This window comes from Oryx dammah, unplaced genomic scaffold, assembly GCF_014754425.2.
Source record: "Oryx dammah isolate SB20612 unplaced genomic scaffold, SCBI_Odam_1.1 HiC_scaffold_26, whole genome shotgun sequence".
NCBI lineage: Eukaryota > Metazoa > Chordata > Mammalia > Artiodactyla > Bovidae > Oryx > Oryx dammah.
In genome coordinates this window covers 21381681-21405397 of record NW_024070210.1, presented here as the reverse complement: position 1 = coordinate 21405397, position 23717 = coordinate 21381681, and the positions used below count along the sequence as shown (strand labels likewise).

General features: G+C 43.7%; 1 protein-coding gene across 1 annotated transcript; it reads right to left on the bottom strand.

Moving 5' to 3' along the window:
- Positions 1 to 716: 716 nt before the first annotated feature.
- On the bottom strand, positions 717 to 23364 carry SLC10A1 (solute carrier family 10 member 1). Its single transcript, XM_040226190.1, has 5 exons — positions 22888 to 23364; positions 10822 to 11032; positions 4124 to 4302; positions 2885 to 3081; positions 717 to 1066 (listed from the first exon to the last, which is right to left on the bottom strand). The coding sequence occupies exons 1-5, from the start codon at positions 23241 to 23243 to the stop codon at positions 897 to 899; spliced, it is 1113 nt and encodes a 370-aa protein (XP_040082124.1). The 5' UTR covers positions 23244 to 23364; the 3' UTR covers positions 717 to 896.
- Between the last annotated feature and the right edge of the window lie 353 nt (positions 23365 to 23717).

Sequence of the window (23717 nt, the reverse complement as noted above, 5' to 3'; positions counted from 1 at the left end):
TTAGCATTTTTAAGAGGTGGTTAATGACCCAAGTTGGTGTTCTGTTGGGAGTAGTGATAGTTGTGGACATTGCCAGGTGAATGCCAAGATATTTACTTGCCTTGGTTTCCATTTGTACTTAATTAAGGGATATGAAATTCACAAGGAACTTAGGTATAGTCAGGTGTTTTCAAGTGTTTTTATTTGTTTGTTAATCTTTGACTTAATGTGTCTGTGTGTGTATGTGTTTGCCTATGAGCAGTATGGAAAATGTGTAAATTTCATTGGGAAAAATTGGAAATTTAAGAATTTCAGTTACTTTGAAGTTAGCAATCATAATTCTGGCAATAGTTTACTGTCAATTTTAAATTTGAACATAACGTGAAAACTACTGATACCTAATGAACTGATGGGGTAGATTATTAGATTAGAGAAATTATTCTCTTGGTATTTGTACTTCTTCTCCTTGCTTTTCTGTTTTAAAGCTCTCTTCCAGAATTGTATTCTCCAGAATGTCCTTTCATTTCAGTATGGTTGTGAGTTTGTCTTAGCCAGTTGGTGTCATGTTCTCAGTAGCTTTGGTGCCAGTGATGTCAAAAGGGAAAGAATGGGATCTAGATTTTTCTAAATCTAAAGGTTAGAAATGACTTCTGAAGTCTCTACTAATCCTACACTACTCTGAGCATCTTATATCCTTTTTGGGTCACAAAACTGGGAACGGAAGTTAGATATTCGATTTGAATAAGTCTTTCATTTTTTAAAACAGGTATCAAGTCCTGAGCTGAGGACAAGTAAGCCTTGTGGGGTAGACTCCCACTTTGTTTTCCATGCAAGCCTTAATGATTCTGATAGTTTATGCTGGAAATGCTGGAGAAAGCCTAAGAACACCACAGGTGGTTCCTCTTTCTGCTCTCTCTTCAGTTTGCCACGTTGAGTTGCTCAATTGCCTTCTGACCAGAATCCAGCTCTTTGGGGAAGGCTGAAGTAAACCCAACATTACACTCCTCCCCTTTGTAAGTGCCATTTCCCAGAGCTGTTGGGAGGGTTTCTTCAGTTGCATCAGCTTTGTAGGTCATTTTTGTGTTATCTGTAAAGTTGAAAAGGGTCATGGGTTAGGACGAACAAAAGAGTGATTTAAAAACTTGTTCTGTCTGGGGGATAATATCAACTTACCCTTAGGGTATGCTATATTTTTTTCTCTTATCTCTTGACCACCTCTATCCCCATGACTTAGTCAAACTGAGGAAAAATTAGGTTTCCCCTCAACAACTCTAATGATAATACTAGTAACAAAAGGTCTAATAAAGAGAGCTAAGGTCTAGAGAACACTGCCTCTGCTTCACTCCATCTCTATCATCTTAGTACAAGCGGTACAGTTGGGGAGTTGAGTTCATGTAAGCAGTGCTTGACTTGCATTCGGGGAGCCAGTGGGGGCAGGGAGCACAGCGCTGTAAGTGGGAAGTCTTTCCAGAGGGTTTCCATACGCCTGCTGTGGTGTTGGGTTTACTTCTGCTTACATGGTGGTAGCAAGGAGATATGCTTAGGGTTCACTCTTCCTGTTTTCCCATCTTTCTAGAAGGGTACAAGGGTCCAAAGCACAAAAACTGACAGATCCTTAAACTTGAACACCACTTGGGCCCAGACAGTATGTGAGATGAGTAATTTTCACTTAGTTTTTCACAAGGATCTTCCTACATACATTGATGTCTAGAGCCAGAGGCTGTAGAATATAGCCTCTTGGCATTTCAGCCCTTTCTGGTACTAAAAACCGCAAGCCTGGGGATCAGGAATTTTTTTTTGTTAAGAGGGTGGAAATCTTGAATGGTAACAAATAGTTTGAGTTGCTCTTTGAGAAGTATCAGACTGCATACTTACTCATAGCTCTGTAGTTTTCAAGCAGAGCTGAGTATAAAAATGGTTCATAAGTAATGATCAGTTATTTATTGGTTTCTTTTTGGCTGCTTGATAACCAAGATTACATCTTTTAAGTTACTGTAAGTCTTCATTTGTTACTGTAAGATAAATTCTACCAGGGTAAGTTGTATCTTTCTTCCAGGGTGTGAATCAGTCTCTGGGTCTTGAAGAGGTCTTCTAGACATCCTCAAGTTCATGGGAAGTTGAGTCAGTTAAGAATGAGTGGTTAAGATGAATATACTACTAATGTTTAGAGTTATAAAATACTGAAATATGTTACCAAATGAGATTGAGTTTTCTGGGTTTGAAAAAAGATACTGAAGAAAAAAAATTTGATGTTTACTTTGAGGAAAGGAGTCAGTGCGCTTTCTTGAAGTTTGTATCTTGAAGAGAATGAATACTCTTGAGCATCTTAAAAAAGAGATGCTATAGGCTAGGAATTTGTGAATCCAGTAGTAATTAGATTAAATGTAGATTAATGTGGATCCAGTAGTAATGATTAAATCTGGATTAGTAGTTGACTTTTTGTTACTGTGTAACCAGAGTTGGAATCCTCATTTTTTGATTTTGGTTTATTAGACTGCATTGCTTCCATGTTTTCCCTCAAAACAATGCCAGTGGTGCTGGGGCTCTGACCTGGTTTCATGGCTTGAGAACCTACACTTAACACAGAATCTTACTGATGTCATAACCATGTAATGCCTAAGACAGTTCTGTCTGATTCATCCTGCATGATCTTCCCCTTAAAGCAGCCCAGATCCCCTCTGCTCCTTGAGGCAAAGTCCACAGCTCACTCTCCCAGTGAGAATGAGATGCACTTATTATCGGCAGTTTGATTCTTTGGAATTTCTTCCTGCACATTGGTGCTGTCTGGTTCCTAATGATTTTATGGGTTACAGCCCCTCCTGAAAGGTCCTTGCCAGGGACAGTTGCTGGTGAAATCATGTCCCAGGTGAGAGTAGAGCTCAAAGGGGAATGATTCAGTACTTACCGCTGGAATGCTTGCATTTCTCATAGCACCTAAAGATGGCAACAAGGAGAAGCCCTTCTCCAACCTGGAAAATCATATACAGGAGAGGAAAGAAGAAAAGTGGTCCAATGACTTCAGGGGGGAAGGTCACATTGAGGATGGTGGAGCAGAGTTGAATATTTTGGCATCCAGTCTCCATGCTGACAGTGCGTTTGGATCTGTGTTGATTAAAAAACAACCAAATGGCTTCAGAGAAGGGACGTAAGGGTGCAACTTCACTTGCTCATCTTCCAAATACTTCATAAGAGAGACTGACAGTCCAACACAGCAAGATGGAACTGAGCCACATGCACAGGGTTTTGAGAAAAGTCAAATCGACCCATCTCTTAGGTCACTAATCCAGCCTTGTGGAAGATGGTGACTAGTAGGTCCATGTTCGGGAGTTTTTAATGAAGGAATTTTTGATTAGCTTAGAAATCTACAGTTGGTCACTTGTGGAATTACCAAAATGAATTTTGGAGAAAGTGTCTGCCTCTGGGGAGAAAAGATATGAGCCAGTATCATTCATTGGCACATGTTGGGTTACATATAGGACAATTAGGATTTCAGCATAAAGTAAAAGATTGTCTAAATGTCTGGGAACCTTGTCCTGTGGTCCTATCTCTGGCTTGGATGTCTTCAAAACACAACTGAAAGTTTGGTTCCATTATCTGCCTTTAGAACACATTCTCTTGCTTTACACTTCATGGGCTAAAGAATGTACTGTTATGTTTAATACAACATTTTATTCACTGAATTGCAATTAGTGATTAAAATAGTTCTTTGCTAAAGAATTAGGAGCACTGTCTCTGCACATTTATTATAAAGTTGCCACCCCAAGGTGGTGTGTTACAAATAAAACCTAGACAGAAAAGGAGGCAGAGGGGAAGGGATCAGTTTCCTCATCCAGGCTTGTCATGAAGACATGGAGCTACTCCGCTGCCCTTTACTACCAGGGAGTTGGGCAGGTGGTGGCATCTAGGCTCTGCTAGGGAGCACTTCGCCACGAACTGTTCCTCTTTGCGTGATTAGATACCTTTGGATTTTGTTTCTTTGTGTTATTCATCCAGTACCTTCTCTCCCCACTATTCCTCAGTCCAAGTTTCCTTGTTCCATTTTTACATTTGAATATATTGCTTAAAAATTATCTTCCCCAGATTGTGGATCTTATCTTTTTCCTGAGAGGCGTGGGGCAGTGAGACCTAAAATAATAATACCTACCGTCCGTTGAGGCAAAAAAGTGCAGAGAGAAGGTAGCCTAGCAGGAAGCCGATGAAAGGCATCAGGGAGGAGGTGGCCAGCAAGTGTGGTGTCATGACAAACAAGATGCTCTTGCCCACGTTGAGAGCGGAGAGCACTACGACAGCCACACTGCACAACAGCAGGAGGATGATCCCTCCCTGCGAAGAAGGACAAGAAGAAAAGGCAGTTAGGAGGCTGTGGGGATACGGAGGAGCACAGAGGGCTGGGGAGGCACTGGTGGATACGGAAGGTGGAAAACATTTTAATAAACGTATTTGAAGTGGAAGGGAATACGCAAGACCTTTATCATCTTGAATTTCTTATCTGTAGCTGGGCAGCTTCCTGGAGGTCATAGATCTGATTACCATGTTACTGAAAGCTCAGCCAGTTTCTGATAGACATCTCTGAGTAGCGGGTTGTCAGTGAGGTGCTGTGACCCTGAAGGATGAGACTGTTCAGCCCTCTGGGAAAGTGGATATTGTACATGAAAGTCCTCTTTACACATCCCAACGATACTTTGGATGCTCTGGATATTTTGGAACTGAGGAGAAGCTGTTCTCAGAACCTGTCATACTGGTCTTAAATACCTCTTTTATGGGTAGGGACTTCATCTATTTTAGGATGAATCTGATTTCTGGAAGTTGCCAAAAGTCATTTGAAGCAACGCTGGTTAAATCCGGTAATGAAGTCAGATAATGTGGTTTTAGATCTAAATGATGTACAGGGATGAGTGCTTTTCTTGAGTGACTTGCAAATTGGGATGATAGGAAAGTTCCTAAAAGGAGTTTCAAATAGCTCAGGTAATAATGGCATCTTTAGAAACAGTGCAGGTCCACCCTACCCCAGGTAAGAGCTGTGAAAGCAACTGTCATCAGGAACAATGGTATGTTTTTATTTTAAAATTATGATTTTATAGTTGGATCTTAACACACCACTTAGAATTTTTTCAGTAGGCAATTTATCATGAAATTGTTAAGAATTTACTAATGAGGATTCAAGGTTTCAAAGTATGTTACATGTCTGCATTTTAGTGACATCTAAACTGATGAAATACTTGCATAAACTTAAGCTCTGTCCCTCTAATCTTCTGAGTTGAGGTGTTTAGTCGCTAACTTGTGTCTGACTCTTTGCAACCCCATGGACTGTAACCACCAGCCGCCTCTGTCCATGAGATTTCCCAGGCAAGAATACTGGAGTGGGTTGCCATTTCCTTCTCCAGGCGATCTTCCTGACCCAGGGATTGAACCCTCATCTGCACTGACAGGCGGATTCCTTACCACCGAGCCATGAGGGAAGCCTCGTCTTCTCAGTAAAAGTGTGTGCAGCAAACTTTGCTTGAACTTACTGTGTTCTGTAATGGTTATGGTTCCATTTCCAGTTCATTTCACACCTGTGTTTGGTATTTCCTAAGGCTCAGATGGTAAAAGCGTCTGCCTACAATGGGGGAGGACCCAGGTTCGATCCCTGGGTCGGGAAGATCCCCTGGAGAGGGAAATGGCACCCCACCCCAGTACTCTTGCCTGGAAAATCCCATGGACGGAGGTGCCTGGTAGGCTACAGTCCATGGGGTCGCAAAGAGTCGGACACGACCGAGCGACTTCGCTTTCGCTTTAATGCAATTTTTTAAAAAAATGTGGTAAAATATGTAGAACACATTCACTGTGTTGGCCTAGTGACAGTTTAACATTTATTTATATTGCTCTAATTGCAACTGTGCAGTTCAGCCTGTGGTTCTAAACCATGTTGCAACTGATGATCATATAAAACAACACCTGTACTGTTGGTGGTCCTGTCCCAGGATAGGAAGGAATCTCACTAGTAACAGCGTGCTTTAAGTTTTATTGAGAGACTATTAACTGGTATAACTGATAGGGAAGCCTGGAGTGCTGCAGTCCATGGGGTTGCAAGAAGTCGAACACAACTGAGTGACTGAACAAGAAAAATTAACTGATTAACTGCTTAGTTCACCCTTGGGTTTTGAGTTAATTTCTCCTTTTGGATTTTTGCCTCTTGGGTTTGTTCTCTACCTGATGTCCAGATTTTGTTCTGAAGAGTGTAATGAAGAATCTAGGAGGTATTGGGCTACAAGGATTGTCTGTAAATCCGGAAGCCCTCTTTCTCTGCGTGAGTATTAAGCCCTCATTCTCATTCTCCCATTCTTGGGGCCTTTAGAGTGGTGGTGAGCATAGACATGGATGTGACCCAGGTGTGAAAACTGGCTTAGCCCTCCTCAAGGTGTGTAAACTGGTGAGTCATTCAGCTTTTTGAATGAGGTCGACAGCATAGCACCTAGCATCTTAGAACGACTGACTGCGTTGTAGCTTGTAGGGAAGGGAGTGGAGCTTAACATCCCAGCTTCTTGTCACTCTCAGATCTCCTGCCCATGACCTCTTGCTGAGAAGAGAGGCTGCAGTCATCGTCGTTTTATAGGTCACCATGTTTTCTGTCACCTGCATTGCTCTGTCACTGCTGACTGAAGCTGTGATGAGTGTCCGTCCATTGATGGGCAGCCAGCTCAGCTTGCCAGTGATCCAGGAGATAAACTGGCCTAAACCTTCCCATGTAGGTGACCTGGTAGGTGAGTGACCCAATGAGGAAGTCAGTCCTCTCATTTAGGGAGTTTGTAGAGTAACAGAGAGGGGGAGGCAAGAGCAGAGACAAGTGTGAAAATTTGGACACGGAACTCTGCAGGCTGCAGAAGTCACAAGGTGGCATAAACTGAGACAAAGGAGAGTCAGGTTGTTGATCAGTAACAGCAGGTGTGGGGAAAGCGTAGGTAGCGTGGTTGAGTCAGTGTCAGGGTGGGATCCTTATTATAGTGAGAATGGTGAGGCTTATGCTAAGAGTGACACCTGGCCTGTGTCACGCTCAGGCTTACCAACTTTGTAACCATATAGGCTTGAATGAACTCCTGCGTGGGTGAGTTACAGTATCACTTGAATCACTTTTCCAAATGGTGAAAGTGTTAGTTGCTCAGTTGTGTCTGACTCTTTGTGACCCCCTGTAGCCTGCCAGTCTCCTCTGTTTGTGGAATCTTCCAGGCAAGAATACTGGAATGGGTTGCCAGTTCCTTCTCCAGGGGGATCTTCCAGACCCAGGTCTCCCACATTGCAGGCAGATGCTTTACCATCTGAGCTACCAGGGAAGCCCAAATAGGGCATCCTTGAAATTGTATCTTGGTGTGTCTAAACGTGGCCTCTCACGAGGAAACGCAACTGGCTGAGCAGCTGATGTGATTTTTATGTGATTCTGTTACTGGCTCCTGTCTCTCCAGTCCAGGTGTGTATCAGCCCTTTTAATGTTCTCTGGGGTCATTTGCTGTAGAATTGAGTCATGGATGTGTAACAAAACAGGAATGAGAGACATTCCCTGGGCCTCAGGTATTCTGTATATAAAATGGCAAGAAGGCAGGGGACTACTTCATCTTGAAGCCCTCTCTAGCTTTAAGATCTGAGATTCTTTTTTCCATCCTTAGAACACTTTTTAAAAAAAAATTGAAGTGTACTTGATATACAATGTTGTGTTAATTTCTGCTGTACAGCAAAGTGACTCAGATATATTTCACATTCTTTTACATTTCATCACAGGATATTGAATATAGTTCACTGTGCTATGCAGTGGGCCCTTGTCCATCCATTCTGTATGTATCAGTTTACTAACCCCAAACCGCCCTTCCATCCCTTCTCTACTGCCCCTCTCCCTCTTGGGAACAAGTCTGTTCTCTATGTCTGTGAGTCTGTTTCTGTTTCACAGTTAAGTTCATTCATGTCATATTTTAGATTCCACGTATAAGTGATATCTTACAGTATTTGTTATTCTCAGAAGAATACTTAGATCAGGAGACATGTTCTTATATCAGTTGCTTTTGGGGTTCTAGTCTCTGGTTTCACCTATAAAGTGGAGGAGGACAGAGTTGCTTTAAGTGATATCAGGGGTCATTTCACATTTTTATCTTCTGTGATATATATTTTCTTTTGTTCCTACATTCCACAAGCTCTTCAGTAAGTGAGATGATAGGTTCATGTTTCTGGTTTTTTGTTTTTCTACTAATGTGTAGGAGAGACAGGATTTGTCCTTTATTCCTTTGTTTATTCTCAGGCATTAGATGTGAGTGTTGAGAATTCAGTGTTAACACACAGCCTTGGGATCTTGCTGCTTGCAGGTGGGTGGGGAATAAAAACGAGTGGTATTTTTAGTACAGTACGATCAGTGCTACAAGGATGTTGGGTGATAAGGGAGCAAATAGGACACACATTCTGTCCAAGCTTGGGGGTGAAGAACAGCTTCCTAGAGGAGGTGCTAATTGTGTTGAGACTTGAAGGACGTGTCCAGTGAAAGGTGGTGGTGAAGGAGGTGGGGTTTTGGAGAGAGGAGTATTCCAGGCAGAGGGAAGGGCATGTGTAAAGAAAAGAGCTGACCCTGGAGAGGTTGGCTGAGACCAGATCAAGAAAGGACTGAGGAGCCTCATGACTCCTGGGGGAGAAGAAGGAACCAGTGAGGGGCTTTAAGAGTCGAGTGACATGATAGTTTGTTCTTTCCAGACTCAGGTTAAAAGTAGGTAAGGGAACCAGGTTAGAAGTGAGCGAGGAAAGTGGCCTGAGTGAAGACAGTGGATGCAGGGATGGAGAGACACGGGCTCCAGCAAGAGACGGCAGAACTGGCAATCGGTGATCAGTGTGGGTGGGGAGAGAGGGAGGATGCGGAGAATGGCTTTCTGGTTTCTGGCTCAGGCAGTTGGGCACATTAAATGCTTCAGTGAGATGATCACACAGGGAGGAGGGAAGAGCAAGTTTGAGGAAATGGTTTAAATTTAAAACATACTGAGTTTTAAATGCCTGAGACATATTCAGTAGAAAGATTTTGTAGTTAATACACGGATTCTGGAGTCAGGAGAGACATGAGAGCTGAGGATACTGTTCTGGTGATCATCAGCTTGTAGATGGCTGTTGAGTTGGGCCAGATCTCATGGTGGGAAGGTCCTGGGCTTAGGTAAGAAAAGCAGAAACCTTGGGCTGAATGCAGAGAAGTAACCTTTGCCAGAGGAACTCAAAAGGGAGTTTGAAAAGAAATGCCAGAGAGGTGGTAGGAAAGCAGGTGCCCTGTCACTGAAGCTGAGGAGAAAGATTTCTGAGGTGGAGGCAGTGGTCAGCCATATCAAAAACTGCTAAAAGAAGAGTTGAGTCAAGTCTGTTGGATTTGGTGAAGGAAGTGGAGCAGGTGGTCATAAAAATGTGAGTGGATGGGAGACTGAGGAGTAGACACTGATCGATAAGGGTGGTCACTGGAGAACAGCCCTGGGGGCTGGGTGGGCGTGGAAGGTAGGTGCGGGCAATGGGTGTCTCCTGGGACATGGCTAGGAAGGGGAGGAAAGACAGGTGTTGGCTGAAACAGGAAGTACAGTCCAGTGACTACTTACTGAAAAAAAAAGAGATGTAAACCAGAACCGATGTTGATTGGGAAGAATTAGTATGGTGTTATTCTAGAAATGAGAGTGAGGAGGAGGCTGTGGGGATAGAGGATATAATGAATAAAAGGAGATTACTGAGAAGCAAGGGTGAAAGCAGAAGATGCCGTCCAGAGCAGAGTGGGGTGGTCAGCCGTTTGGCAGGAGACTTCACATCTTCCAACAGGTCGGGAGGGGAACTGGCCGTGGTATTAGGACTGCACCAGGGCAAGGGCAAAAATCTACCTTTGACGATGGTACTGTGAAAATCGAAAGACCTGGAAACCCGACCAAACCTCTGTTCCAGGCCTAAAGCTGCTGCCAAGCCTTGCGCTTCCAAGTAGTGTACCCTGTAGACCGGCTCAAAGGCGTAGACCCAGGGGCAGGAACCAAAACAGGCCTTCAGGAGGCAGAGTTTATCCTGAGGACAAGGTTGGCACTTGGATCCCAGGGATGAGCAGTGAACCAGAGGAGAGACTGATGGGGACTGAGCTCCAAGGTCATGAGAGTTGGCAGAGGGAGCTCTTAAGGGTCTGTTTTTTCCAAAGGCAAGGCAGTGGCATGATGCCCTCATAGCATTCCCCCACACCCTTTGGGACCAACTCTCCACTTTTCTCCCATCCCATTCCCGAAGTGCTAGGAGTGTGCCTACCAGCTCTCTGGTCTCTTCCCCTCCACCTTCTCATCTAGTCAGCCATGTCTGCCTTTGGTCTCCCTCTGAACTCCTCTATTCAGGCATTTCCTTAGGCTTACCCAAATCTGACCCTTTCTTCATGGTCTGGCTCAGGACCACCCCTCCTTCCATCCTCCAGAGAAGCCTTTCTTGACTACCTGGCCCTTACTGACCTTACCTTCTTGCATTCTGCCAGTGCCTGACTATACACTCTGGGTCTTGTTTCTCACGTGTACTGATTTTCTGGGAGTAAACTCTTTGAGGACAGTGAATCCTTAGAGAGTAGCATAAAAGTTAACATCTAGTAGGTACATGATAAAAGCTTAATTATCAAAATGATTGTATGTTGTGTGTGATGTTTTCCTTTTTTTCCTGCTAACGCTTCAAAAATACTCTCATGTGCATTACAAATCTCATGAAGTAGGTTGTATCAATAGCAGACTTTTCTTTGTAAGCAAGGAAAGAAAACTGACACAGATAAAGCCCAAATGACTCGGTTCAAGCCGTTCACTGCTATGATGGTGGGGTTCTCACTCCCTGCCCAGACCCCCAGGTTCTTACCTTGGTGACATAGGGTACGTATTGTGGCCGTTTGGATTTGAGGATGATGCCTGTGGTGCAAGGGATGAGAATCAGGATCAGTGATATCACGATGCCGCCGTAGGGCACCTTGTCCTTCAGGGACCCATCATAGATGCCCCTGGAGTAAAGGTACAGGAGGAGGGGCATCATGCCCAGGGCAAAGAAGGTGGAGCAGGTGGTCATCACGATGCTGAGAGGGAGACAGGAAAAATGCAGAGAGAGAGCATGCTCATTAATTCAGGCATACCTCATTTTATTGCAGTTCACAGTTGTGTTTTTACAAAATGAGTATTCATGGCAGTCCTGCATCAAGCAAGTCTATTGGTGCTGTTTTTCCAACAGCATTTGCTCATTTAGTGTCTCGTCATGTTTCTGTTAAGTCTTGCAGTATTTCACGCTTTTTCATTGTATTTGTTACAGTGATTTTTGACATTACTATTGTAATTGTTTAGGGGCACTGCGAGTCATGATCATGTAAGATGGCGAACTTCAAGGATGTAAACATTGTGTGTATTTTGACTGCTCCCCCTTCTCTCTCTCCTCGAGCCTCCTTGTTCCTTGAGACACAATACTGAAATTAGGCCAATTACGAACCCTACACTGGCCTCTTTTAAGTGTTCACGTGAAAGGTAGGGTCAGATGTCTCTTAGGTTTTTAAGTTAAAAGGTAGAAATGTTTACTCTTAGGAGATTCTGTGGAAATCCCAGGCAGGCTGAAGGCCAGGCCTCTTGCACCAGAGAGCCGAGTTGTAAGTGAAAGGGAAAAGTTCTTGAAGAAAATTATAAGTGCTACCCTAGTGAACTCACAAATGAGAAGAAAGCAAAACAGCCTTATAGAGAAAGTTGTAGTGATCTAAAGAGACAATCAAACCAGCCACAACAGTCCCTTAAGCCAAAGCTTGATCCAGATCAAGGCCTGAACTCTCTTCAATTCTAGGAAGGCTGAGAGAGGTGAGGAATCTGCAGAAGAAACATGCATGTTTCTTGCCATATGCATATATATGCAAGTGCAAGGTGAAGCAGCAAGTTCTCATGTAGAAGCTGCAAGTTATCCAGAAGGTCTTCCTAAGATCATCAGTGAAGATGGCCATGCTAAACAGATTTTCAGTGCAAATGAAACAGAAGAAGATGCATCTACAGCTCCCATAGATAGTAACTCCTCTGACGGATCTGTGCAAAGTTAACAGAAAATCTTTAGGAAAGGATTCACCATTCTAGATGGCCATTCATGATTCCTGGAAAGAGGTCAAAATATCAATGTTACAGGAGTTTAAAAGAAGTTAATTGCAACCCTCATGGATGACTTTGAGCAATTCAAGACGAGTGGAGGAAGCAACTACAGATGTGACTGGTGAAAATAGCAAGAGAACTAGAAGTGGAGCCTGAAAATGTGACTGAATTGCTGCAACTCATGATAAAACTTGAATGGATAAGGAGTTGCTTCTTACAGATGAGCAAAGAAAGTAGTTTCTTGGATGGAATCTACAACTTGTGAAGATGCAGTGAAGATTGTTGGAATGACAACAGAGCATTTAGAATTTTATGTAAACTTAGTTGATAAAGCAGTGGCAGGGTTTGAAATGATTGACTTCAATTTTGATAGAAGTCCTACTGTGGATAAAATGCCATCAAACAGCGAAATCATTCGTGAAGAAAGAGAAGGGAAGAGTCAATCGATGGGGCAGACTTCACTGTCTTATTTTAAGAAATTGCCACAGCCACCCTCACCTTCCGCAGTCACCATCCTGATCAGTCAGTAGCTGTCAACATTGAGGCAACACCCTCTACTGGCAGAAAAATTACAACTTGCTGAAGGCTCAGATGATGGTTAGCATTTTTTAGCAATAAAGTATTTTTAAATTAAGGTATGTAAATTTTTTTAGACACAATGCTATTGCACCTTTAATAAGTCACAGTATAGTTTAAACATAACATGTATATGCACCAGGAAACTGAAAAATCCACATGACTTACAATATTGTGATATCCTGCTTTATGGCAGTGGTCGGGAAATGAACTTGCAGTATCTCCAGGGTATGCCTGCACTATTTGTGGCATGCCTGCTATGTGCCAGGCATGGCGTGAAGAATCTTACATACGTTGCTTTGTTTCCTCTTCCCAGTAGTTGGAGGAGGTAAGCATACGATCTCCTTTTTACTGATGAGGAGGAAGCTGGGGACTTGAAGGGTTGTGACTTGCCCAGGATCACAAAGGTGGGAAGGCTGAGGCAAGATTTGAACCCACGTCCCTGTACACTTCACTGTGAAAGGAGCCATTTTTATCTCCTCCATAATAGAACTCTTTTTGCTCTCTATACTTGCACATATGCACAGCCCATTTTGGAAAAAGCTGTGCGATCCCATCACTGACTATAGCCCATTGGATCGTAGAATAACACCTGACCTACAGTGGCTAAGTGCCTGCCTTTGGAGCCTAGGGCATGGCTGGACATAGTGGTTCTGTGACTACAATAACAAAGATCAAGCACACCAGGAATATTTTCTCTCAGGGAGTTTGAATGTATACACAATTATAGAGCACTTGGTCTTCGAGAGTGGGTGGCATGGGAGGGGTTTCAGGCAAAAACCAAAAAACATGCAAAGAAAAAGTGAACAGAGGTTATGATTAAGTGTGAAAGTCACTCAGTCTTATCTGACTCTTGGCAACCCATAGTCCATGGAATTCTCCAGGCCAGAATACTGGAGTGGGTAGCCTATCCCTTCTCCAGGGGATCTTCCCAACCCATGGATTGAACCCCAGTCTCCTGCATTGCAGGTGGACTCTTTACCAGCTGAGCCACGAGGGAAGCCCATATGATTAAGAGGACTGTGTAAAAAAAAAAAAAAAGTTAATTGAAGGAGCACAATGGTGGAGTATTAGAGAAGGCAGCAGTAGTTACCCACTGTCAAGTGACAAGATAATCTGGTCATCAGACCTGTTTTATATCTTAAATAATATTCTAGTCCCCAACACTTGAGGACTTCTTAGGTGGCGCTAGTGGTAAAGAACCTGCCTGCCAATAAAGGAGATGTGGGTTCGATCCCTAGGTTGGGAAGATCCCCTGGAGGAGGGCATGGCAGCCCACTCCAGTATTCTTGCCTGGACATTCCCATGGAGCCTGGCAGGCTACATTCTGGTCTGAAGCAGCACACACACGTACACACACCCAACATTGATAATATCATGTCCTTTATGTTTTGGCTTATCTTTAACATTATTTAAGATAAATTGAGTGTGAGTTTCAGATCTTGAATAATAATGTATCTTCCCAAATCTCATTTGTATCCTAACTGTCCTATTGCTATCTGCATTTGGAATCTCATCCTTGTTAATCTCAGAACACTGTAAGAAGAGGCCCTTCAAGAAGACCAACGGAGAGAGGAAGCTGCTAGGGAATGTTCTTGGATTTGTAGACATTTACTTTACAATATATGCTTTGGCTTCCATTCTAGTGAGAAGGTTGGGGATGAGGGGTTGATAAGACCCCAGGAAAGCTGTATGAAGTGTGTGTTCCTCCTCTCCATAGCCCTATTCACTATCTACACTTATTCATTGTTTTTATAGAGATCAAATATGACTCAAATGACCATCAGCTACATCCTAGTCCAAAGGGTCTGGAGTATAGCCATCAAGAACATAATTGGTGGATGTATCACAAGGAGTCAGAAGCTGAGGAGAGACCCTCAAAAGATACTGTGGACTGAATAATGGGAACCTCCCCACAACATACTCATGAACACCTAAAACACTTAAGCACATACTCCAGCTTGTAAGAAACTGAGGGAGGTTTCCAGGCACTAGAAACAATGTGGAGCAATTAGTAAGCAGACTTGTGCTGAAGCTGCAGCATGCAGAGTAGATGGTAGGATGTTAGTCTTGGTAATCTGATGTTTAGGTTTTAATACCCAAGGGAGGGGCCAGAATTGAGACTTTAAGCCTATGAAAAACAGGAGAGGTGAAACAAATGTTTACTCAGTAATCAATACTCCAAAAGGACTATTGGAAAAATGGAACATCTAATTCTTTTATGGGTTGAAAATGAAATCATAATGGAAAAAAGGAATAGAAGAATATAGTATTTTAAAATATGGGGAGATGACAGAGGATGAGATGGTTGGATGGCATCACCAACTCGGACATGAGTTTGAGCAAGCTCTGGGAGTTGGTGATGGACAGGAAAGGCTGATGTGCTGCAGTCCATGGGGTCGCAAAGAGTTTGACATGACTGAGCAACTGAACTGACTTTGGATTAGACAATGATTTCTTAGATGTGATACCTAATTCACAGGAAACCAAAGGAAAAACAGGTAACTTTGACTTCAAAACTTAAAAAACTGCTTCAAAGGATACTCAAAATATTTGCAAATCATATAAGTGTCCAGTATCCAGAATATATAAAGAGCTCTTATAATTCAACAGCTAAAAAACTCCAAATAACTCAACTTTAAAATGGGTAAAGGACTTGAATAGGCATTTCTCCAAAGATACACAGTTGGCCAACAAGCACATGAAAAGATGCTCAACACCATTAGTTATAAAAGAAATACAAATTAAAGCTGATAATGAAATGATAAAGTGGTAATGAGATACCACTTCACACCCCCTAGTAGAGCTAAATAAAATGATGGATAAGTCTTGGTGAGAATGTGGAGAAACTGGAATCCTCTTATGTTTTTGATGGGCATGTAAAAATGGTGTAACTGCTCTGGAAAAGTTTGACAGCTCTAAAAAAGTTAAACATAGAGTTATCTACTGCTTCTTGATATATACCCAGAAGGAAAGCATATGTTTACACAAGTACAAGTATGAACATTCGTTATAGCTGAAAAGTGGAAAATAAAATATTGATGGATAAGCAAATTGTGGTATATTCATGTAATTGAATATTCTTCAGCCATAAAAAGCAATGAAGTACCACTATATATCAACTATCACATAGATGAATCTTGAAAACATGGCGAGAGAAGGAATCAAAAACAAAAGGCTAGGTATTATATGATTCCATTTACATGAAATCTATAGGGACAGAAAATAGATCTGTGGTTGCTGGGGGCTGGAGAGAGAATGGGGAGTGACTGCTAATGTGTTTAGGTTTCTTTGGGGGATGATTAAAATGTCCTGGAATTAGTGGTGATAGTTGTACATCGTGAATATACTATAAACTACTGACTTGTACACTTTAAAAAGGTGAATTTTATGGTATGTGAATTATATCTTAAAAAAATTAAAAGTCTAGAGGACAAATATATTCCTCCTTAGAGGAAAATTTATAGCTTGAAATGTTTATAAAGGAAAAGAAGAAAGATTATTAATATTATATAAAATATAATTAATAATTTAATTAATGAGCTAAGCATTTTATTCAAGAGTTGGAAAGAGAAACTAAACCTAATGAAAGTAAGAGAAAATATTAAAGATGAGAGAATAAGCAATATAAATTAATTGAGAATCAATTACACCAAGAGCAGGTTCTTTACAAAGTCCAATAATATAAATACTTGTGGCAAAACTAGCCAAGAAAAAGAATGGGCACAAATTGAGTTAGCATGAATGCAAAAAGAAATATAATTTCTGATACAGTAGAGATTTTAGAGGACCATAGAAGAAATCAAAGCTAGTCTTATATTTTCATTTTTGTATTCAGACTGAATGGACAATTTCCTGGGAAATATAATCTACAAAAACAAATTAAAATGAAGTTGAAAACCTGAATCAAATTAGACTCACTAAAGACATTTAATAAACACTTTGAAACCTATTATCCAAACCTCACACTAATGTATATGATTTTACAGTAGAGTTCTGCTAAACATTCAAAGTATAAATCATCTCAGTCTTATACAGAGTAAAGAAAGGGGAAACATGCCCCAAATTATATATGATTAGTATGATTTTAGAACCAAAGGTAAAAAAGTCACATTACGAGAAAGAAAAATTAGGGACCATTCTCATTTATGAACACAGAAGCAAAAGTCACAAATAAAATGTTACCTAGTGAATCTAGCCATGCCTTTATAAAATAATACAATGAACAAAATGGGTTTATCCCAGCGTATAAAAATGGTTTAATATTAGGCAATCTACTGATCTGTATCACTGCATTATTGGATTAAAGAAAAAAATGGTATCATAGATGTAGGAAAGTGTCATTCAACGAAATCCAGTGTTCATGCATGGTAAAAATCAGCACAGTAGCAACAGAATGCATTCCCTTAACCTGAAAAGGGTTATCTGTCAAAAAATCTACAGGAAATAGAAAACCTAATGGTGAAAAATTAGAGGAATAAAGGAAGGATACCTGTTCTCATCACATCACCTGCTGTAAATTATAGTCTGTATGTCTTTGCTAGCATTGCAAAACAAGAGATAGGAAAATTATGTAGATGGGAAAGGAAGAAACTAAAATATGCTGATGATAGGACTGTCCACAGGAAATTCAAGTGAATTTCTATTATAACTGGTAGATAGAATCCATGAAATTCTGAATACATTAGCAATAAAAAATCAATTAAAAATTATACTATGAACAATTATTAGTAAATGAATTTTTAATTATATGAAAGAACTTCCTGATATGAAATGATTGAATAAAAGGAAACCTGTACCAGTTTTGTGGATGGGAAGATTCAGTATTGATTTATAAATTTAATGCAAACTTAACCAAACTTTCAGAAGTAACTTGTCGACTTGAGAGTTAGTCTCAGAATTCAAATGAATGAGTAAAGGGTCAAAAATAATTAACATAATTTCCAAGAATAAAAAGGTAGGGCAACTCCTTTCAGTTATCAAGATTTATCATAGAGTTATAATTAAGAAAATGTGATACTGGTGCAAGAATAGCCACATAGAATAGAAGAGAGATCTCAGACATAAACCCATGCTTATTTGAGCATCTGATCAACAAGAGGTGGTGTTACAAGTTGCTGGAAAAACATTCACTGATCCTAGGAATTTTTTCTATTCATGTGGAAAATATTCAATTAGATTACAGAATACATATTAATAAATTAAAGATCTTCATGTGAGATGCAAAGCTTTAAAACTTCTCAAACAGGTGAATGTATATATGACCTTGAAGGCAGTTAAGTGTTTCTTAAATAACCCCCAAAATATAAAATGTCAAGGAAAAATATTAATACAGTTGGTTAAATTAAAATACGCAATTTTATATCATTATCAAAACGTAAGGATAAGCCCCAAACTTGGAGTAGACTGTTGAAATATGTAAAAACAACAAATGACTACCAATTAATAAGAAGGAAGCAACCCCATGCCATAGAAAAATAGGCAAAGGGCATTATTTTCAGAAAGGACACCCAAATGGCCAATGAGATTTGAATAGGTGCTAGACCTCCCGTGAAAGTGAAAGTTGCTCAGTTGTGTCCGACTCTGCGACTCCATGGACTGTCCATGGAATTCTCCAGGCCAGATACTGGAGTGGGTAGTCTTTCCCTTCTCCAGGGAATCTTCCTGACTCAGGAATTGAACCCGGGTCTCCCGCATTGCAGGTGAATTCTTTACTAGCTGAGCTATCAGAGAAGCCTATGACGAATTAAATTTAAAACCACCATGACATTTCACTTTGACCAGGTAGCAAAATTGAAAAATCTGACAATTCCGAATACAGATGATGACACAGAGAAACAGGGATCTTCATACACTGCCCTGGGAAGTGAGACGTAGAATAGCTACTCTGGATAGATGTTGTTAGATGAAGACGTGTGAACCTCAAGACCCAGCAGTCCTGTGTTCGTGTATGCTGTCACATGTGAGCACAGGGGTAGCAGGCAGAAGACTTGCTTAAACAGGAAATCCGCACAATGTCCGACGACAGGACAATCCAAGCAAACTATGGTGGTTGCGGTTTAGTCGCTAAGCCATGTCCAACTCTTGCAATCCCGCGGACTGTAGCCTGCCAGGCTCCTCTGTCCATAGAATTTTCCAGGCAAGAATACTGGAGTGGGTTGCCATTTCCTTCTCCAGGGGATCTTTCTGACTGCGGATCGAACCTGGGTCTCCTGCACTCCAGGCAGATTCTTAACTGACTGAGCTACCAGGGAAGCCTGGTACAAACTATACTGCAGTTCAAATGCACAAAATAGCTCTTTTATTTTTAAACCTATCATCTCAAAGAAAGCAAGCTATCAAATGATATGGGTAGTATGATACAGTTCATATAAAGTTTAAAAACACAAATGCAGGAGTGTATCTTGCTGATGGATATATACATATATAGTAATAGTATAATATAAAATATAAAAGGGTTTGTGGAAGTGCTGAAAGTCAAATCCTGGGAGGTGCTCCCGTGAGCATAGGGAGAGGGGAATGAGATTGGGAAGGGCATTCGGTGGGCTACAACGCTAGCTATTGATCTCTGCCTGGGAGAAAGGCCACACACGAAACTTGTGGGCTTGTTTTGATGACCTTGGACAGGGGTCATGCTTACTTTGGCTTGGCATGTCGGGAGCTTTGGAATTTGCTCTGGGACTTGGTGTGCCTTGTGTACTGGGGTGTGTGTGTGGGAGCCGTGCTCCCAGACCTCCTGATACATCCTCCATATGTGCAAGGGCTGGGCTCTTGGCCTAAATTTCTGGTATCTGTAACGGTTGTGATCCTGTTACCCTGAAGGGCAGTGCTGGGAGGGCAGTCCTGTTGTAGCTCTGAAACGAACCTGTGTGGTAACATTGTGAATCTGGATTGCAGGCGGATTCTTTACCAGCGAAGCTACCAGGGAAGCTGGTAACCCTTCTACATCAGAATTAAGATATGGTCCAGTTTCTCTCTACAGGACCCAGAGTCTGCTATGGACCTTGTTTAGGGGTCCAGGGACCAGGGGGAATGGAGCACATTTCTTTTTTTTTTTTTTAAAAACCTTCCTGCTTAAATTCTCAGAGCACTCCACACAGCCTGCTTTGGGTCAACTGTATATACCCTGCTTGAGGGACAGGTTTTGAGCTCCTGTTAACAGAGGCACTGGCAGCAGCTGAGGGAGCTGTGAGGGAACCGGTCAGCCTCTGGTGAAGTGGGAGACTTTGGGGAACCTGAGTAGTTTCTGTCTCCTCCTGCCTAGTCTTTCCTGGTGGGGAGAGCTATGAGAATCCTTGGGTTCTCTTCACAGCCATTGGCTCTGCTGTAGGCTGGATGAGGGGTCGGGGGGGAGCAGGTGAAGTTGAGGGGTGGCATAGGTGGTCGTCAAAGGGGCCCAGTTCTCGCTGGCCCTCTCTCCTCTGTCCCCCAGGGAGGGCAATTTCTCTTGCCTGTGGGTCCACTGTCTTTTTTTGAAGCATGACTCTCGGCATCCTAGAGGAAAGAGCTGCTGTGCCTGGCTGCCTTGAAGGTCCACCCGGGGAGGGGCGCCCAGCCTTCTGGAATGTGCCTTCTCCCCCTTCCACCCACGAGGATCTCCCTCAGCCTCACTCCAGTCCTGAAGCAGAATGACCGGCAAGAGAGACCCTGGGACTGGCTCCAGACACAGCTTGCCCACAGATTCTTAGGAAGCCTCTAGCAAGTCTCTGGACTTCAGCTTCCTCACGTGTAAAGTGGAATTAGTCTCAACATTCCTTTCTAGTCCAGATGAGAATAGCGTGGTATTGTACACAGGCCTCAAACCCATAGCCTCTGGGTGGCATCTGGGCCTCTGACATGTACAGTTTGGCTTGCACGGTGTTTTAAAAAATTTGAAATCATTGCCAACAATTAAAAATTTGGAGATTTCACCTTCAAAGGGAGATTCTGTCTTCTCCTGAAAAGCAGGAAGCTATACCAGCCATGAGTTCCTAATCCCACAACACCCACGGCAGAGATGGATGGCATATGCCCTGTGCAGAGAGGCCCATGCCTCAGAGGCTGGCGGTCACCCTCTGGCCACACCAGGCATTGAAGATATTTGAGTGAAAGCACAGGCTTTGGAGCCCCCAGACCTCGGATAAATGTATTAACCTCTCTAAGGCTCAGTTTCCTCGTCTCTAGAATGGAGCTCCTTATAGCACCTCCTCATGGAAGCCGTATCAGGATCCCATGTAGAGTCTTTGGCCCATTGCTAGGCTGTCTTTTATTATCAGCACCATTATCATTACTATAATACCTGTAACAAGTTGTCCCAGGTGAACTCAAATCTGGAATTTGAAGTTCCTGGCAGCTTGTGATGGTGGAGGGTGAATGGGGTCAAAGGCCTGGTTTCATGTGTATGGGGGGTTGGTCTGTGGGAAGGGGCTTTATGGCAGAAGGTGGCTGTCCTGCAAAGTATTATCTCTTGAGGGGCCTAGGTGGAAGTGACAGTTCCCACCCAGGTGCCCAGACCAGGAGCCTGAGCAAGAGAGCATGAGTCACTGGAGGCGCCACTGGTGGAGGCCTAGAGCCTCCGAAAAGCAGGCATTGCCAAAGGGACCTTATTGGCACCCACTGGCTCAAGAGATCGGGACATCTGGTCACTCACACTTAGAGACTCCCCTACTATGCTTTACACTGCCTCCCTCCTCCCCATGCAGCTCTGCTGATACAGAGCCATAAGGCCCTGAGTACCCTGCCAGGCTCCTCTGTCCATGGGGATTCTCTAGGCAAGAATACTGGAGTGGGTTGCCATGCTCTCCTCCAGGAGATCTTCCCAACCCAGGGATCAAACCCAGGTCTCCCGCATGGCAGGTGGATTCTTTACCAGCTGAGCTACCAGGCAAGCTTGCAACCCTTGTACATCAGAATTAAGATATGGTTCAGGTTTCTCTGTACGGGACACAGAGGCTGCATTGGGCCTGGTCTAGATCAGGTCAGGGGCTTGTTTTGCTGCAGAAAGGACCTGGATCAGATAAGGAGAAGAACTTCCTCACAGTGAGGTGTTTGAATACTGGACATGTTCCCGTGAGAGACTGTACAAGCCAGGCTCTCTCTCCATCAGACACCTCAGTGAGGGTTGAATTATATGGGTAGAGAGTCCAGAGCTTCTCAGGCGGCAGGTCCAGGTAACCCCCCATGACCACTATCATTTTTTCATTTGAGAATCAGCTCCAGCATCACTTGGCATCACCAGGAAGAGGATTCCCTACTTGGCTGATTTCCTTAGTGCAGTTCAGTCAGGGGCAGGGTAGTGACAGGCACAAGCAGATGGGCTGTCTTGGATTTACTTCCCTGCCTGGCATGGAACAGCCTCTCCACTGAGGACTGAATCATAGGAGACAGGCTTGAGACGGGCAGTTAAGTTAGAACCAGAGCTCTTGTGCTGGTGAGTTTTCTTCAGCCAGCAGAAGCTGCTGCTGGAGCTGGAGCTGGTCTGACCTGGCCTTGCGCTGGGAAGCATTCCAGACCAGAGTCCCACCTCTTTGGAAGGACAGATAGTCAACCGCCCCCTGCAGGATTCCCCCCTCACTGACTTCTGCTGTAATGGTTTGGGTTTGGGGATGCTGCTGGTGCCTCCTCCCAGTTTGGCTGAGGTGAGGCTTGTCCTGACATGGGACCCTGAGCTGGTGCCGGGGGACTCCAGGATCTACCTGGCTGGGTCTTTGCGTTGAAGGGTTCTTGCCTCTGATGGGTGGAGAGGGGAGGTTCAGAGAGGACAGCCCACTTGCACAGACAGTTAGTTGGGGGGATCTTTGGCAATTCCTTCCTGCTCTGCAGGAACTGGAGGTGCTCTTTGGTTCTGAGCCGCCTTGATCTCCTTGGAGATCTTTGGGACTAATCTGCACTCCCTTTCGTATCTCTGGCCTTGAAGCAGAATTCTGCCCACCCTGGCTGATGGGTGAAAGTTCACCAGAGGTCCCTTTGCTTTAAATCAGTACAGTATTCCTTCAAGACAGTCCTTGCGCCCCATTTGAGACAACCCTGGGAGCAGGGGCGTGGTCTCTCCAGGATGTCCCTGGACCAGCTGAGCCCCGTTGGCTTGGAGCCTAAGCCAAGATGTACCCCAGCCCCTGCCCCCAGCCCAGTGTTAGCTTTTGACCATAAATGGCTGACACCCCTTGCCCTAGCAGCCTCCCAGCCCCCATTCACTCCCCTCCTGGCTCTTCGCCTTGACTGCAATCTCCCCAAGTCGCTCCCTCCTCACCCCCAGTCCTACCTCAGGTTCATGTCCCCCTTTATGGCCAAGGTGAAGATGTTGGAGAGGTTCCCCCCTGGCGAGCAGCCGCAGATCAGGATGGCCAGGGCCTCGACGTTGTTCAGCTGGAAGAACTTGCCCAGTCCAAAGGCGGTGAGGGGCATGATTCCAAACTGCGCCACCAGGGCGACGGCCAGCCCCTTGGGCCTCCAGAAGTGCGCCTTGATCTTGCTGAACTCCATGGTGCAACCCAGCGAGAGCATGATGGTTAACAGCATGATCACCAGGATGATGCTCAGCGCCCGGTCAGTGGGCCGCTTGCCGAAGTTGTGCGGGAGGGAGAAGTTGAACGGGGAAGACTCATTGAAGGCCTCCATCCTCCTGGAAGGCAGCGGTGGAAGAAAGGCTGAAGACCCCACGTACCCTTGGTTGGTCTACTGACTCCCTGCCCTGCCAACACCCTGCCCTGCCCAGTCCTTGCTGGGTGCCTTCCTCAATCACTTCCCAGGGCAGGGAGCTTCAGGGCAAAATGTAGATCTGAGCAAATAGAAAGATTATGCAACTGGCTGTTCTTTCTCTGGCTTTGGCAGCAAAAGAGAGAGAGAGTGTGCCCAGAGCCTTTACTGTAGGGCTGTTCTTGCCCCTCCTGAATTCCTCAGCTTCTTCTGCCTTCCTGGGTGCCACTCACGCCTCTTCTCACCTCCTGGCTGCTTCTGGGACAAGAGGCCTTATATCTCTTCTCCACTTCCCCCCACGGCTCCCCCACTCCCACCTCCGAGCACGCCCACAGGCACTGTGTCCTGAGGACAGATCTGGGTCCAGCCCCTCTTTCTCTGCTCCGTCCCAGAGGC

Coding starts and splice junctions, on each gene's coding strand:
- SLC10A1 (XM_040226190.1), bottom strand. CDS start 23,243: ATGGAGGCCTTCAATGAGTCTTCCCCGTTCAACTTCTCCCTCCCGCAC. Junction 11,033..22,887: donor AAGGGGGACATGAACCTGAG/GTAGGACTGGGG, acceptor TCTCCCTCTCAG/CATCGTGATGACCACCTGCT. Junction 1,067..2,884: donor GAAATGCAAGCATTCCAGCG/GTAAGTACTGAA, acceptor TCAACTTTACAG/ATAACACAAAAATGACCTAC.